At 41.4% G+C, this 16,910-nt stretch overlaps 1 protein-coding gene across 3 annotated transcripts in view; it reads right to left on the reverse strand.

The window, feature by feature from the left end:
* LOC111604446 (protein TANC2) overlaps window positions 1-16,910 on the reverse strand; it is a 54,144-nt gene that overhangs the window by 4,440 nt on the left and 32,794 nt on the right. For 2 of the 3 annotated variants that reach the window (XM_030224201.1, XM_030224170.1), the window contains exons 3-4: window positions 15,261-15,400; window positions 529-910 (exon numbers count right to left, since the gene is read on the reverse strand). In XM_030224201.1, coding sequence (XP_030080061.1) covers window positions 529-910; window positions 15,261-15,400 — 522 coding nt within the window. The remainder of the gene's footprint in view (window positions 1-528; window positions 911-15,260; window positions 15,401-16,910) is intronic. The other variant, XM_030224180.1, reaches the window with a different exon arrangement.

The raw sequence follows: 16,910 nt of genomic DNA on the forward strand, positions 1-16,910 counted from the left end.
CATAATAATAATAAATAAAATAAATAAGACAAATCTATTCTGAAAACAAAACACACTTAAAATCAATGCCATGCAATATGTACAACAAAGAGGAAACGAGTCGAAAAGTAGACGCCATGCCTGCTAATTGATTGAGTCCTGCATCGCTTGAATTGGAGGAGTTGACACTCCAAAGCGACTTGATTAGTGATTTGATCGAGGTGCCCGCCAAGCTGAGGCGATTCAAACGATTCTCGCTGTTGGCTCCGTGCTCCGCGGATGCCTTCAAGTTGTTATTACTGAAGTTCTTGCGACGACGTCGCGTCACTGCTGAATCCGAACAGGTTGAGGTATTCAGGGCGTTCGACTCCTTGCCGTTGGCTTGATGATGATGCGAATGATGATCTACATGATGTGGTGCATGGCGGGAGGTGTATAAGAAAGGTGCAAAGCTTATAATGCGAACTAATGAATGAGTCTAGGAGCTAAGGATGAGTTTCTAGGACAAAACTTGTTCCAACACCTAAAACATATGTGAAGAGAACTTACCTCCTGAGAGCATTGAAGCTGTATCAAGTGGATAACCGCCATTGGAGGCAGTGCGTCGATGGCCCGTGAGGGCGCTGCGTAAATTCTTGTGATTAAAGAAACGCCGACGCGTTGGCGGCGTTGCAAATGCCGGAGCCATTCCATTCAGATCGCTGTATGGCAAGTGTAGACTGTTGTTGTTGTTGCTGCTGGTTGTTTGTTGTTGCTTTGCTGGGCCAGAGTGCTGATGTATGTCAACGGTGACGGTGTGTGTGTTGCCAACAAATCCATTGCCATTGCCATTGCCATTGCCACTGACATTGCCACTGGCTGCTGCACGGGGCAATTTGCCAATGCTCGCATAACGGTGATAATCCGGCGACTGCGACTCCTGACGATGCTGCTGCAAATGTGAATGAGGAAACAACATGAGTTGCCCATTCGGACAGTCAAATGTCGACGTCTTATAACTAGTTGGTGCATGGTGTTCGGGCTTATCAATGATGAAAGTTACCAAATATGAAACATGCCCCAAACGTTTAGGCCAGCCTCAGCCTAGCTCAAAGCCAAGCCAGACCCAGACAGAATGCGCTGAATAGAAAGGCGTTGCACATTGATTAGTCACATGTGCTTGAGAGTGGAATACATGCTACAGGGAATGGGAATGGATTAGATGATGAGAGGATGAAAGCGTAGCATTAAAGCCAAGACACTTTGTGTTAGGGACTTGGCAAGTGAGTTAGATATATAGATACATTTTCGCATCTAATTAAAATTCAATTCGAACACGTTAAGCTATTCAATGTCTATCAAGTTAGTGCACTCCTAACTTTGTAATTCCCTCATTTCTCCTGACAGCCCCATCTATGCTTTACTATATCAAAGCCCCAACTATTCAACCTACCTGTCCTACCTGTCTCAGCCCACATTTGGCTAGTTGCTCTAGTCCCTAGATCATGTTGCACTCATCTTCTTTCTGGCTGCTCAGCCTACACAACTGCGAAAGCTTGTTCAACTTCCTACTTGTGACAGTCCGCTAGAAGAACCCACTTTGATGCAGTCCATGTGGAAATGTGAACATCATTATTATCAGCAGCAACATCATTATGGCCATCATATTAATTGTGTCTGCCCAGACAGTGAACTGTTTGTCTGTGTGTTTGTGCTGTCTGTCCAGATTGAGGCTTGTCGCGATCTGTCCGATTAGCTGGAGGAGCTGTTGGCGTTAATCGTGAGCTCCAGGCAAATGTGTCCAGTCTACGCCTTATCGAGCAACGTCTGCGTTGGCCGGACACCAGCCAAAAGTCCATTTCACTCAAACGCAGCAACTGTCAAGTGTATTTAGTGACCGTTCCGCCAGTGCCTTAGTCATCGTAGACACAGTCCACAGTCCACCGTCGGCTGTCCTCTGTCCCCTGTCCCCTGTCCGTTGTCTGTCTGGGGGCTTCGCGTCTTAATGAACCGCAAATCATTTTGTGTCTGCGTTGGTTTTGTATTTATTTTTTTGCTCTTCGGGTAGGCTGAGCTGGACCAAAACGTGACCAGAACCCGTTCCTGGCTGCCTTTGCATTGTGTGGGATAATAAGTTGAAATTGGTTGGTTTCGGCACGGGGTACTTTAATTGACAGCCCAGGTGAAGACGCAGTCTCGACGAGCATAAATTTGGAGGCCTTTGGGTTAGAATTTAATTGAAAGTTGAGACCGAGCCGAGTCCGATCAGATTAAAACACTGTAAACAGAATCTCATCTTTTACTGGCTACAAACAGTTCTGCCAGCCACGACCACAGAACCTGAAGTAGCACTAAGTAGATGCAAACCGTTTTCTTCTGCTGATGTAGCATAAAGGATGCTGCATGTTGTCAACTCCCACGGATGCTGGCATAACTTGTCGTTTTTGCCCACTTCCGCTGCGGATGCTGCAGAATCATGCAGTCTGCCCACTGTCTAACTGGTCACAAGACCAAGCTGTCTACCTGTTTTGGTCGAGTTTGAGTCGTGATGCTGCCTTCTCTGAGCAAGCTTTGATTGAGCTGACAGTCCACGCCTCTGCCGAGTTGCTCCGCCAGACATATGACCTATCGATCCGCAGACGGGAGTAATTAGGTTCCGGTTCGATTCGATTGGCGGCAATTCGTTTCACGTCAGACAGCGCGATCCGCGCTCGGCCACAATGAAGAAAGCCTTTCTTTAAACTAGTTGAAACTGCTCGACCTGTTGCTTTTCCTCTTTCCCACTCACTAGTCTCCTGCTCACTCCGCTGCTGCTGTAGCTGCGCTGTCTTATCGCTGGCATCCCCGCGGTGGCTTTTTAATTGGCCACATCATTTTGATTAAGTTGTTGCTTGAAAATTAATTAACAAATTATGCCTGGCCACCACATTGGAAATTGAAATTTCTATGTCTTGTCCAGCAGCGCTTTAAAAAGTGATTTTCACTTTGCTGCAGCGCACAGTTGGCAGCAGCCGGGAGATTGTATTATCAACATAAAAACGCGTATGCACCGTGCACTAAGTGAGAGGTGTTGGAATGTGCTGCACAGCAGAGCGATCTGCATTAACCGAAGATCAGATCATTGAACCAACCATCATAAAACTAATGTCACTTAAACTCCACTTGAATTGAAGTATTCCTAAAATAGTTTTCAAATCAATAATCTTTTCTGTTAGCTCATTAATTTTGATACCCTTATATAGTTGTTTTTATATGAATATTCAACCTACTTTTGCAAGCTTCTCAAATGGTATTAGTCTTTGACCAAGCCCTAGGCCAATTACCATTCAAAACTTAATAAATTGTCAAATGATTTAACAAGCTGTAAGCTGCGCCCCTTGTTGTACCCGGCATTCTCCCCCCTCACAACTTAACCTTAAGACAAAGACAAACTGCGCCAACCTTTCACACAAAATGCCGGGTAGAACCAATTCGAGCTCGTAGCCCCAAGCGCTTGACACGTTAAGGCGCAGGTGTAATGCCACGTGATTGGAAAAAGAGTGAGAAAAAAATAAGTAAGACAATGCGCACCCAAAGAAACATTGCCAAATATCAAGAGTTCAAATAGAAGTGAAAATTGAATTGAAATATGAAATAGGCACACGAAATGGTATAGTATCTGAGAGCTGGGCCTTGGCCAATCGAAAGTCGAACATAGCACACAGCCAATATACTCTCTTTGTTTCGTGAACGAGCATTAAATGCAGTGGCAACAGGGGCAAAACCTGAAGCTGCAGCCGCAGTGCAATTACTGCAGCCATTTAATGATCGGCCCGGGGTGCGACTGCAGCCAGAGCAACCAGAGCTGGCCGTAAGATTAATGGTTCATTCAAGAATTCGATTTTCAGACAAGCCAGACAACGAGCTGCCAGCAACAAGCAGCCCCAGCAGCAACAACAACAGCAACAGGTTCATAATCATTTTTTGGCAAGTTTTTAGGCGGCCGCAAAATATGAAATCAAAAAGTTTAAAAATTATCAACTAGAACTGAAAGCATTTCTGCTCAGTCGAAGACCAAATACTCTTGCTGGCATATGAAGTGGAATTCTGATGGAAATATGATCAGGCAACTGAGCCGGAGCACATGCTCAATATGCCAGAGAGACTCAGGCCCATGTTAGATGGCATTTTGAATATACTCTCGACTAGGGTATAGACACAGCTCGCATGTTGCGCCGCGGGGCGTTGCAAGAACACCACCAACAAGCAGCAGCGACAACGACAACGACAACAACAACAAGCATAGCAGCTCCTACAATTGGTGCCTGCCAGTCTGAGACATGTTGACACCAGCCGAGGCAACGAGTTGGCCGCCATTTGGCTGAGCGGAGCTGAGCGCTTGGGCTTGGCCGCTCAAAATGATATTTTAACAACTGTTTGCCAGTGCTCGAAAATAATTGTTTAAATGTCATAAAAATAGTTGCAGAGCCAAAGCGCAGCTGAAAACGCGCTGAAATGCGCAACAAAAGACGCTGTTGAAGTAGGCATCAATGGCAAAATGCTCGCGCGCGCGTTTATAGTCGCTGGCGAATCGCGCGCAAGCCGCCCACTTATTTTCTCGCATTTGCATTTAATGGAAAATCGTCGCGTGCATTGCCCAACACCCGCAGCTTCCACTGTCTCCCCCACTCTCAACCTCACCTACGCTTGCTGTTTTAGCACCCCGTTCGGCTTTTTGGGCTGCCGCCATTTGCACATTTTGGTGCCATTGTGTGTTGGCCGCGTTTTGACCGCGTCTTATGCAGTGGCCCCCGAGCCGGGGGGCCACATTAGCGGGGCGCTTGCAATCTGAGCACCCATTGACGCACCCCCGTCCCGTTCCGCACAGCCAGTCGTAATCGCACTCGTGCATTCTGTGCATTTGTTTTTTATGAGAATTACTTGCGTTTAGCTTGGTAATTTATGCACTCGACTCGAGTCGAGTCGAGTCGAGTCGACTTGCTCGTTGTATCAAATTTCGATTGCCAAATCATTTGGAGCGAACATTATTAAAACATATTTTTTGGTTTTTGTTATTTTCTGTATTTTCCTTCTTTTTGTTTCTTTTTTTTTTTGCTTGCGAGTATCGTAATCAAGGCAGAATTGTGGCCATATCAATGCTTGTGGCTGCTCGGATTCAGGTGCTTGAAATTGAGCTTGGTCTAGTTGATGGACTTGGGCTTGGCCCACTTGCAACTATGTAAGTGCAGATAGATATATATATGTATATATAAATTGCAGCCGATAGCTATAGATATCACCAAGCAGGCAGTTTAAATGACTCTGTTTGCTTTTGACTTCGAATAATGAATGCTAATGACTGCATTCGATTCATCTGATACATGTGAATAAGTTTGCATTCAAACTACAAGACTTATATAATAAGCTATAAACTGTTTTTACATATTCTATCTGATATAACATATATAACAGCGGGAGATACTGTTTAACATATGCCAAACATTCGTAACTGATATGTGTTTAACTTTATGTTATTGTATCACCTAGACACGTAGGGTCTTTCTATGCGATTTTCATAAAGGCAAACAAAGTTTTCATTCCCTTTTCGACTGTTTTTTTGTTAGATGCGTTGGCACATCATATTTCTTACTGCCTTTACGCCTTTATAAGCGAATCTCATTTATTTTGTTGTTCATTTAATTCTCTTTTTAATATGAGATTTTCATAATCACACGCTTACAATTACTTTATTGTCTCTCCTTTTAACTCTCTGCTCTCCTTGTCTTCTTAGTTTTATATAAAACTTTTATATGTGATGGTTTTTTTATCTTGCAGTTGCCTCTCTCTTTTTCCCTTTCTGACTTACTTTGTATCTCTCTCTTTGTATCTCTCTCTTTCTATCTCCTGATCTCTCTCTATATGTTTTGCCTTCTCCCTCTCTCTTTCTGTCTCTCTACTCTCTCTCTTTCTCTCTCTCTCTCTTTATCTCACTCTCTCTTTTCTTTTTATTTCACTTTCTTTGTACCTCTCTCTCTTTCTGTCACCTCTGTCTCCTTCCCTCTCCAACTCACACGTTCTCACTTGTTTTCTCTCTCTTTTTTCTTTATATATTGCCCTCTCTCTCTCTTTCTATCACTCTATCTCTCTCTCCCTCTCTTTCACTATTTTTGCTGTTTGCTCAAAGTTGTTCCCATCTTATTTAAATAGCGTCTTTATACGAGCTACTCATATATTGTATCTTTTATTATTTTCTATCTTTAAGATAATAGCTTATCCTATCGGACAATGCTTCAATGAAACTGAACTGGTATTACCTAATAGCGTGTACATTCGTGAGCTAGTTACATTGTCTAGGATAATGAACTCAAGTTCATTTGATAGTTATAAAAAAGCAACACATTTGTCATGTCCTTAAGATTCATTCGAATGCCAGACAATACATAGAGCAGATGGAAAAAACCGACTAATGAAATGATAAACAATAGAGCTGCCTACATATAAAGTGCAGGTAAAAGCGACTTGAAAGATTAATCAGTTAAGCAAATAAGCAAAGTGTAAATCAAAGCGTGGCGACTGCACTCGCTGATAAACTTGCTGCTTGCTGCTTGCTGCTTGCTGCATTTCAACTGCCAACTGGCAACTGCGATAAGAGGCGAAAACAGTGGGAAAATATGAGCTTTTAATAGAGCTGAGTACGTTTTTATTCATAATTAATTGCCCAGGCTGTGGATTTTGTGATTTTGTGTGTTGGCTGCGAACACGAGAAATGAATCAATTGCCCGATCGACTGGACAAGAAATCTGCGCAGTGGGGCATAAAACATGGCCAAATCGCGTTTTGGTTAGGCAAAAAATAAACAAACAAAAACAAAACTGAAATTGAAAAATACAAAAAAAAAATGCATTAATTCAACGATCGATAAATTGAGTTAAAAAAAAGCTGTCCGACGACAACCGAATTGCGCAAAAATATTATGACCATCGTCATGTGGCATATATCAAAGGCGGCCTCCTAAGCGTTAAAGCCAACAAACAGCCAACAACGAGGCCTGAGAAATTGTTTCTCCACATGCAAATGCCGTGCGATTTATATTTGAGGAAGCGTCTCGCATGCCAAAACCCGAAAAGCCCCACAAAGCAGATAAAACAGATAAACAAGACATCCCAGATAAATGCCTAGATACAAGATGCGAGAGGGCGGCCGCTGAACAGGTTGGCGCACCAGGTGAAATGGGTGAGAAAAATCTGTTTGGCTGTGTATGCTAAAAATGCATTTGCTAACCAAGTGAAATGAAGTTGTTATTCATTCATTTCTTTTCTTTGGCATTTGGAAAGCGAACAATCCAATCGCAATCAATTAACGTAGGATCAAATAGTTAATCCTCAGCAATCCTGAGCTTTCACACACAGTTAGCATACACGAATTGAGCCTGATAAATTGACTCTGCTGCTGTATTTCAGTAGCTTTCAAAAGCTCACTAATACTAGCGCAAACGGGAAAGCTTTTAATTCCACAGCAAACGTCTTTTTACCATCAAATTCCAACAGTTTGTTTCGAATGTGTTGCTTTTAACACTTTTCGTTAATCAACAGATTTCATTGGGGCATTTCTACAATTGTTGTTCGGCTGCTCTTCGCTGCGGCTGTCTGTTTAATTAAGTTTATGTGGGGTTTGGGCCAAGTCGGTCATTGAGTCAGTTGTGGTGGTCTTGGAGGCTTGTAAAACATTTTCCGTTTGATTGGATCGTGAGAGTGTGAGAAGTGCCCAGGCCTGGAGCGGCGCAGATTGGGCAGAGTTATTGATTTCCAAGAAAGTGAAATGCATTTCTCATAGACAGCTCAGCTTATGCTGAATTATTGAAACTCCCAACTCGCTGGATCTCGCACTTTTAGTGCTCGCCTGCACGTAACGAGAACAAGCTGGGCATAAAATCCATGGCACTGACCACTGCCCATGCTGCATGCTACAATCCCCATTCCCCAGTCCCCATTCCCCATCGGCAGCTTTCTAATGCCAGTGCATTTATGACCCTGTTGGGTTTCTTTTCTGCACTCTGCATCTCATCAGGTGTGTGTATGCTCTCTGTGTGTGTGTGTGTGTCTAAAACGTGCCTGGCATGCCAAAATCTACCAAAGCGTACAGTCATAACTATATATGAGTGCAACACGCTCGAAGACCCATTGACCGCGCTCAGGCACTTGAGCTGAGCTTAAAGCATAACTAATCCAGCAAGCTGCAATTGTTGGTGAGAGTTTTACAATTGACTTATGGCCATGGTTAGCAGACTAAGTGCCTGTTCGCATTGTTCTACATGTTTCTAAATATTCCTTTTAAAGCGTGAAGCAGTAAAAAATTGCTAAGGTTTGCTTATTTGCATAGACTTTTCTCTTGAGTTCATGACTCAAGAATTTGTTGCATCACATGCCATTGCCACTGCCACTGCCACTGCCACTGGCCTATCATTGAACCAAATTACGTCACTTGCTCAAATCACAAACCAAAATCAACAACAACAACGAAAATTGTTAATGAACAAAATGCGAAACCTTCGCTCAACGAACAACAAAATAAAAAAAAAAACAAAGCTTTGTTTACTTTAACTGGGCCTAAAAAGTGAAAGCCTCCACCAACAAACTTTAGCGGCGATAAAAGCCCATTCGAGGGGAGTGTGGGGATCAGCGCATGGCACTGCTTGATGAGCAAGCGTAGCTGCATTTTCCTGTAGTTCCAAGTGGGGCTTAAAATAAAATTTCTTTGATTTTCTTTCGACTGTTGTCGTTGTTGCCGGTGATAAACAATTAAAGCTCTTTTTTGCCGTCATTTGTCGGCATCTTTTTTGTTTTCTCAATCAATCAATACGAAAATATTTCGTTTAATTTTAATGAGCGCACGTTAAATGGGCTACAAATTAATTAGGCTAGGTGAAAATCGTGGGCGCGAAGGGCCCGAGCTGTGACAGATGCTAATTGCAGTAGCTTGAGCTCTTGATTAACACCTGCAACTCCATTGTCACTAAGACATTAGACAAATTTTGTTTCGTTTTACTTAAAAAACATAAACAAATTAAGGAATTTATAATTCTGTGTAATTATTACAGCATTAATCGAGTTATACTTAATAGTTTCCTGCCTCAAAAGTTTTCGCTTCATGTCTAAGAATGCACTTGGCCCAATATGTGAGCCTGTAGAGCCCCTAACGTTATCGCGTACTTTTATCTAAAGGTGTCAGCATGTTTTATGCCTTTTTGCACTTCCTCTGCGCTCGACTGAGCACCTGAGGGGCCCAACGAAAGACACCTTTCGCCAGTTCGGGCAGGTTGGCCTCATCCATCTTTCAGGGCAGGCAAATTAATTTCAGTCAAAACTCGTGCCAGCTTTTATTTTGGTGGGTGTGTTTCCTCACTGTGGCGACCAAATGATTAATATTATATATACATATATATATATATATATATATATCTTTATATATATCTGTTTTTATTTTTATGATAAAGTGCATGGCAAATGCTGACATGTGGATGCTGCCCTGATGTCATTTGCTTTTCTTTCGCTCCTTTGACCCAAATGCTGCAGCTCAACTTTCTTTTTGGTGTTGTGCTCACTGTACAGGCAGGCTTTTAACCGAACGGTTCGTTGGTGGCTTTTGTTTTTATCTTTAATTGCCTTGCCATGGCAAAGGCTTTAATTTACTCGTTGGCAAATTGAAATTTGGGCCAGCTCAGATAAGCCGCGTAATTTGTTTTAAACTCACATGCGGGCCAACAAAAATGAAGAAAAAAAGCTTTATTAATTTTGAGCAAAGCCGAAATTAATTAAAGTCAATTTGAGGTGGGTGTGTTTGATTATTTTTTGCATTTTTGTTTTCATTAATAAATAATTATTTGGTATAAATTGAAAAGCGTATTTAAAATGTGCGCAGATAAGCAATTGGCAATAGTTATAAATGAAGTGGTTGCAGTTAGCCTGATAGTCTAAGCCTGTTCTGCAAGCTTACTCCCAATCTAAACTCAGATTCTAAAAATATCAAGTATACGCCAGGTGTAATGCAATTTTCAACTATTCCAAACTAAGTACCTAGAAAATAATTGGATAAATACTAAGTACCTGTCAAATGATTGTTATAAAAGCTGGCCAAGTAAGATTATTTAGTTAACCCCTTTATAACGATTTGGCCAGACTTAAAGCAGCTATAAATGTCAGGCACTGCGGCAGGCGAACATATTTTGCGCTACTTAATAAACAATTTTCCACAATTTACGTTTATTAGCGGCCCACAGCGAGCTACACAACAATTGACAAGGCTGAGAACGGGTACACCAACTGGGGCGGTGGAGAGACTTACAGCGGACACTGTTCATTTGCATAGAGCATGCGAATATATGCAAAACAAAAAATGCATATTGTGGCTAGCATAAACAACTCGCAGCTGGCAATTAGTAACTGTGTGATGCGGGCAGCGGGCAGCGGACAGCGGCTACTAGCGGGACATGGCACTAGACTCAATCGCCAATAGCCCGACGGGGTTATCCATTTGCAATTGGCCTGGTCGCAACTGCCTTTGCGACCACCGTAACTAATTAGCGTGTGGATTGGACGAGGTTTATTGTATTGTTCGGTTCTATCGATAAAAATTGATAAATTGCGCCTTGTCGTGTTAATTAAAGGGGCCACACATACCGACCGGCAGGTGGCGCTGCCAAATGCTCGCGCTGTTTTTGTCGCCCGCAAGTCGCGCGCAAATTCAACAGAAACTCAATTTATTCTCTCATTTCTTAAAGTGTTGGCATTTGTGTCCATTGATCGGCCGACCGTGAGATATACTCGTATATATGTTGTGATTGATTAAAGCTAAATTGGTCGTATTTGTGGCTTGATTGCAGTTATTGTTAATGTGAATGTCTGATCAAGTGAAAGTGAGCGCCGATGCTAAATGGAAATGGAGTACATCTGATGATAAAGTGAAGCTAACGCTGTGCCATGTCAGGGTCAAAAGTTGTTGATTGGAGTTGTTATTAAAAATATGCCTTGCTGACGAAACATATTGTGAAAATATAGTAATGAAACAAGACTTTTATCTGACTCTTCAGTTCATGTTTCACATGCCAGCTGAGCTAAGAATCAGATTTTTATTTTTAAAAGTTTTATGATAGCATTACAAGACCTCTGAGATTCATTTGTCGGTTACGTTTTAGCTCTGTTGACTACGTTGACAAAATCATATTTTTAAAGATGACAATTTTTATATATGTAAACTGTTATTCTCCTCTTTAAAATACATATTTAAATACATGAAAAAACATTGCTTTATTTTGCAGTGCTATTCTGCGTACAGATTTGGAATTTTCTGTGCGCCAAACTTCATCAAATTTTATTTAGCTGCATTTCAAATATTCATTTCATTTATTCTTAATTTAAAAATATTTTTAAATATATATATTTTAATTATTTTCAGTTACAATTGCAACTTTGATTACAACAGTCTCTGCCAAGTGAATTAAACGGAAACAAAGCTGGCCTGTAAACGATTTCAAATCATGCTCTTAGCTAATAAAGTGAGCAGCCAACAGACACAATTGATTGATTGCCCAGCGGTGGGCCAGCCAGTCAGTCAGCCCGCTAGTAGACAAGCATCTAGGAAAAAATAGGTGTCAATTCGTCTCTGGCTGCGTTCGTGTGCAGGTGTCACAAGTCGCATAGGTAATATAAATCTTCCGATATCGAGAAACCACTGCGGCGAATGCCATTCAAATACCAATTACAATGTTTCGCATAGCTTAGAGTAAAAGATACGTTTGATTGATTGCGCTTTTTTGAGTTAATCATGGATACGTGATGCTATCGAAATTGTGGGATAATTAACGCCATATTTGTTGTTGTTGTTGTTGTTGACAATTAGACGGCGCACAGACCAAAAATAAATTGCATGTGCGATAAAAATCGACTAAGTTTTGCTTTCGAATGTGGCCAAAATGGTTTCGTGAGCGACTTTTATGGCATTTTTAATGCAAACGATTTGAATTTGAATCAAACGCAACAACAACAAGATTTTGGTTGCAAGTTGATTTGTCGCCTGCGCGTGTCAATCACAAACTTTGAGCTGCAGTTGCTGTTTATTAGTTTTTTTCTTCTTGTTGCTAATAACACGATTTCCAAACGATAATTAGCCAGAGGATAACCACCACAGTGAGCTGCCACTTAATCTAATGACAGTTCTCGGACCCCAGAGCACGCCCCACGTCCCACGCCCCACAACTCCAGCAGTGCACACGGCAAAGTTGTAATTGCTTAAACGACTTCTGGTTTAGACTGCGATAGCTACCTGCAGATAGACTGCAGATACACTGCAGATACTCGCAGTTAAAGTTATGTAAAGTGCTTGCTGGTTAGCTGCTCAGCCAATCACTGACACACTTCCGATATAACCGTATAACCGTATAACCATATCGCGTATAAGGAGAAAAGCCAGTTGCCAGTCAGCCAGTCAGCCAGTCAGTCAGTCAGCTAGCCAGGCAGCCTGCTCCACTTGGCCAAAGACAATGATAACTCATTGAGTCGGTACCCGTTAAGCTTATGGTCAGAGAGCCATAAACTCAATTCAATTCCATTCAATTGACGCGGCAATAAGCAACTTTTTCCGGGCGCATCATCAAATCAAATCAAATCGAGTCAAATCAACTCGAAAGGAAAGTTTCTGTTTTTTTTCTCTTCAACTTGTTGTGCATACAGCGAGGTGTTAGCTATTTTATGGCCTTACTCTCATAATATATATATGTGCTTCTGCTTCATCAGACAGCTGGCAAACAGATGCTCGCATTGTTCAACTCGCGAGGCGCCTCTAAAGGCCTTTGATAGCGTAGAAATTGGACAAGAAATGCTTCGATTGTAATACTTATATAAGCCTGTGTGTTCTTCCTGCATAAGGTTTATTGATTTTTACAACAATTAATAGGATAGCACTCTTAAGTTGTTGTGTATCTACATGCTAAAGAAGTTCACTGGTTCGAAGAGTTTTCCTTTTTCCATGTTCCGGAAATACAAGTGCAAATTCACAGGTTTCGTAATTGCCCAAAGGTTAACTGCACCTTCGGATATATACAATACAATTACAGTGAATCACTTTTCGTGTAATTAATTTAATTTGATTTCTACTGCAGTGCCTCGCTTCCAGTTTGGCAGTTGGGTTCCATTGTCAGCGAGCGAGCTGGGCAACAGGAGCATCGGGAATTGCGGGCTGACTGTCAGCGAATGTCACTTTAAATACGCCAAAACGGCGCAAAAGATTCAATTGGTGGGGCGCCGCCAGACGTTGAAGCAGCAGATCCCCATCACAGATACAGATAGGCCAAACCTGGTTGGCTGCTTCACTGGCTGGCTTTGGCTGGTAGCTAGAGATACGATTACTCTCTCAGTCGTATCTCATATCTGCGCTTGTGTATCGCAAAAGCGACTGTCAAATGGCTGAACTGACAGTTGGCTTTTGCAAAGATGTGGATGTGGCTGTGGCTGCGGCTCTGGTTTGTGCTTGGTTGTTGGATGCTGCTGCCAAGACGGGAAATTGGGTCAGGCATTGCAGGCAGTTGCTTCAAGTCGACTCAAGTGCCGTAGCCGGACGAACTGACAGATCTCCAGGTCCCCAACTGCCCTCCCCCCGGCTAGCTCCTCGCATAAGACAAACTGGCGGCACGTCGGGTCTTCTGCTTTCTAAGCCAGCCCAAAATGAAGAAAAAAAAACTGTTTTACTTTTCGCAGCATATTTATGAACATGAACATTCGACTTGGATATTTATTTCACTGGCGCGATTCCCCAATTGATTTCAATTTTCAGTTTCGTTGCCCGCTCTCTGACACGTGACATGGGATTTCACTTAAGACTGTTAATGCTCGCATAAGCAAACATAAAATGTGCCAAATGTTGGACATGACATGCAATTGGACGTAGCGAGTAGCTCCAGACTTTGAGCCGACACTCAAAAGGACAGCGAAACAAATAAAATTTCAGAAAAAAAACAACAACAAAAACAACACATGTTAGTTAAATAAATAGAAAGAGTATGACTTCAAATCTCAAATCCGACGTGTAAATTGATTTCTAATTATTAAAAAAAAAAAAAACAAAAAAAAAAGATTTTAGCTACTTTTGCCGCGGAAGTTACAAATAATTTCAAGTGCTTATGAGAGCTTTTTCTTCTTCTTTTCTTTGTCTTTCTACTTTTGTATAGGAAACTTTCATATTTAGGCTTTAAGAGTATTTTCAAAGCACTTTTAAATAAATCATTTTCATATGAGAGTAAATAAATATTTGTATTTATTATATATGATATTATTTAAAAAATGTATATTACTAAATTTAAACTAAACTAACCACAATTTGCATAAGAAAAATATATTTTGAAGAATCAATTAAAATCAGAATCAGCTCAAGTTCTCGATATAACAACGTTTTAGCCATCCAACTGGGCAAGAATATTATGGAAGATATATTTCTAAGCCATTTGCTAAGATATAATTAATTGGGTACTCAGCAAAAGAAAGAATATTGGAACTAATTCATATGTTAGTAATCGTTCTCACATATCTTCTTACTAGCAAGTAAATATGAAATTAGTCCCACCCACACATAGTATTAAGTATAATAAAGGAACACGCCCCAGCAAAGCATTTCCTAAATTTTCAGAATATCAAGCAACAACGTATATAATTTCGATATATTTAATGCGGCTTTCAGTCATAAAGTCACACTTGATTTAGCTCATGGCCTAGGCCATTTGCTCTTTTATGTTATTTCTTAAAGAACATTCTGCCCACCAAGTTAGAATATACTTATGCAAATCAGAATCGTAATAATCATATTGCATTATCGTAAAATAAATTGTTTGACACTTGGTTATGGCGCGATTAAAAGCAAATCAAGTCTTTTATGAGCTGGTTCAATAATGCGCTTTTATGTCACTTCTTGAGCTCCACACACAATGATCAATTAACGGTGCTTAGTCGACGCCTCGCCCACATTGGGCGGGGGGTCAGCCGAGCCGTACAAATGTGTTAGGGCATAACGGCAGATAAAGAGGCGCCTCGGCGTATAAAGATGAACGGAAATGGTCGTCGATAATAATAACAAAGTCGTTTCGACAGTTACAAAATGATCTCTCGCAGGCTTTCTTCTGGTCATTCTCTTTCTTCGACTCGGTCATCAACTAGTCGTTAGGGTCAACACGCAGACAAATGCTCAATCGCCACGCATCTAATGCGCCTCCACACACACACACACACAGACACATACACATGTGCTCATTTGTATCTTTGTATCTTAAAGTACGCACTCACCTGCATATAACGTGCTAAGGCTGCATTCCGCTGCGCATGGGATCTCAGCTGCGGCTGAGGTGAGCCCAGCGGACTGACGATCGTCGATGTGGAGCCACCGATGCCGGTGTCATAGCCCTGAGCATTGGCGCCATCAACATCTATATTAGAGAGGGGAAGAGTTTCAGTTAGATGGATGTCTGTAATCGAGCCAACAATCAACTTTTTAGCGGCTTAAAGTGTGCAAAAAAGATTAAGTAAAATGCAATTTTACCATTACAAGACCAGAGCAATGGCAATAGATGTTTGCTTTTAATGGTCTTGGGTAACAAAAGCTGATGATATATGATTAAAGTGTATCTGCTAAACAAACAGCTGCGATCAGGACTGGGCATACAAGATTGCAGTGCGAATAACGAACTTAAGTCGTTGTGCGATCATTCTATAAAACAGATAGCAGATCAGACTGATCTAGATATATTTATGACTATCACCTGACAGTATGTAAATGGAGAATATAAGGCGTGTTAAAATAAATACATACTCTAGAGGTTCTCCTGCCTGATCAGAGATTTGATCGATCACACGCTCTACAGTGCCCCCGTATGGCAACAGCTTACATTACCTATTTATATATATTATTATGTATGCCTATACCAGAAGTAGATTTACATTTGTTATTCCCGGTCGCAGCGTTTGTTGTTCAATTTATATGCCAACTGTGTGAGCTGTGTGTGCCGTGTGTGTTGAGTGTGTGGCTTGGCATGCAAAGTAGGTTTACATGGGCCCAGTCGGTTAACTTCAGAAAGTACTTGAGCACAGCGAGACGTACCGCGTACCGTTGCTCCACTGCCCATGAAAAATTGAAAGTTATGCCCGTTTTTAGTTAATGCTCTGACATGATTTCGCCTGGCCCACTGTGCACAGTGCTCAACTGGCCACTGAATTTATTAACTAGCTGCCCATCGCACACTCTCCTGTCCGTGTGAATTTATGAGCTGGCAAGCCTTGTTGCCGTCTTCACTTTATTTATGGTAATGGGCATATGGGTGTAGTGTACAGCTTATGTCAGCGCTAGCCGAGCCCTAGGCTGAAAGCTGGCCCTAGCTTATTAGCATAGCTAATTAAGTGATACAGTTCGAATGAGTTGTAGGGCTTTGAGAGTCAACTGAATGACACTTGGCAATCAACTGAAGTATCGATACATGACAAGTACATAATGAACCCGAGCTAAGTAACGCCGCTGAGCTGTAGCATAAATAGTTAAATATATTTTTAGCTTGCTGCACTTTTTTACAGTTCTTGAAGATTAAATCTAAGTCTTTTAGAGATGCTAACTCGTGACTAATTTATATTGGCAAATATATGATATTTTGAAGAAACTTTTTACACTAGCCCCATTAAAATTAGGAAGTTTAGACAGGGGTCGGTTAAAATGTGCCGGAAGTAGGCGAACCTGTCAGCTAAGAAAACATATATTCTTGACTAGGATCAACATCCAACTCAATATGAACTTGTCGTATATCTCTTTGTTTATCTGTTCCTAAAGATCTCGGCTATAAATCCCATAAAATCTAACTAATTGAAATTGAATTGCAAATGCAGATAATACTTTAAAGAGATTAGAAAGGATGGATTAGAAAGGATCACATTTCATCGGAATAAATTCGG

The sequence above is a fragment of the Drosophila hydei genome, unplaced genomic scaffold (genome assembly GCF_003285905.1).
Source record: "Drosophila hydei strain 15085-1641.00,03,60 unplaced genomic scaffold, DhydRS2 tig00000001-arrow-pilon, whole genome shotgun sequence".
Lineage (NCBI taxonomy): Eukaryota > Metazoa > Arthropoda > Insecta > Diptera > Drosophilidae > Drosophila > Drosophila hydei.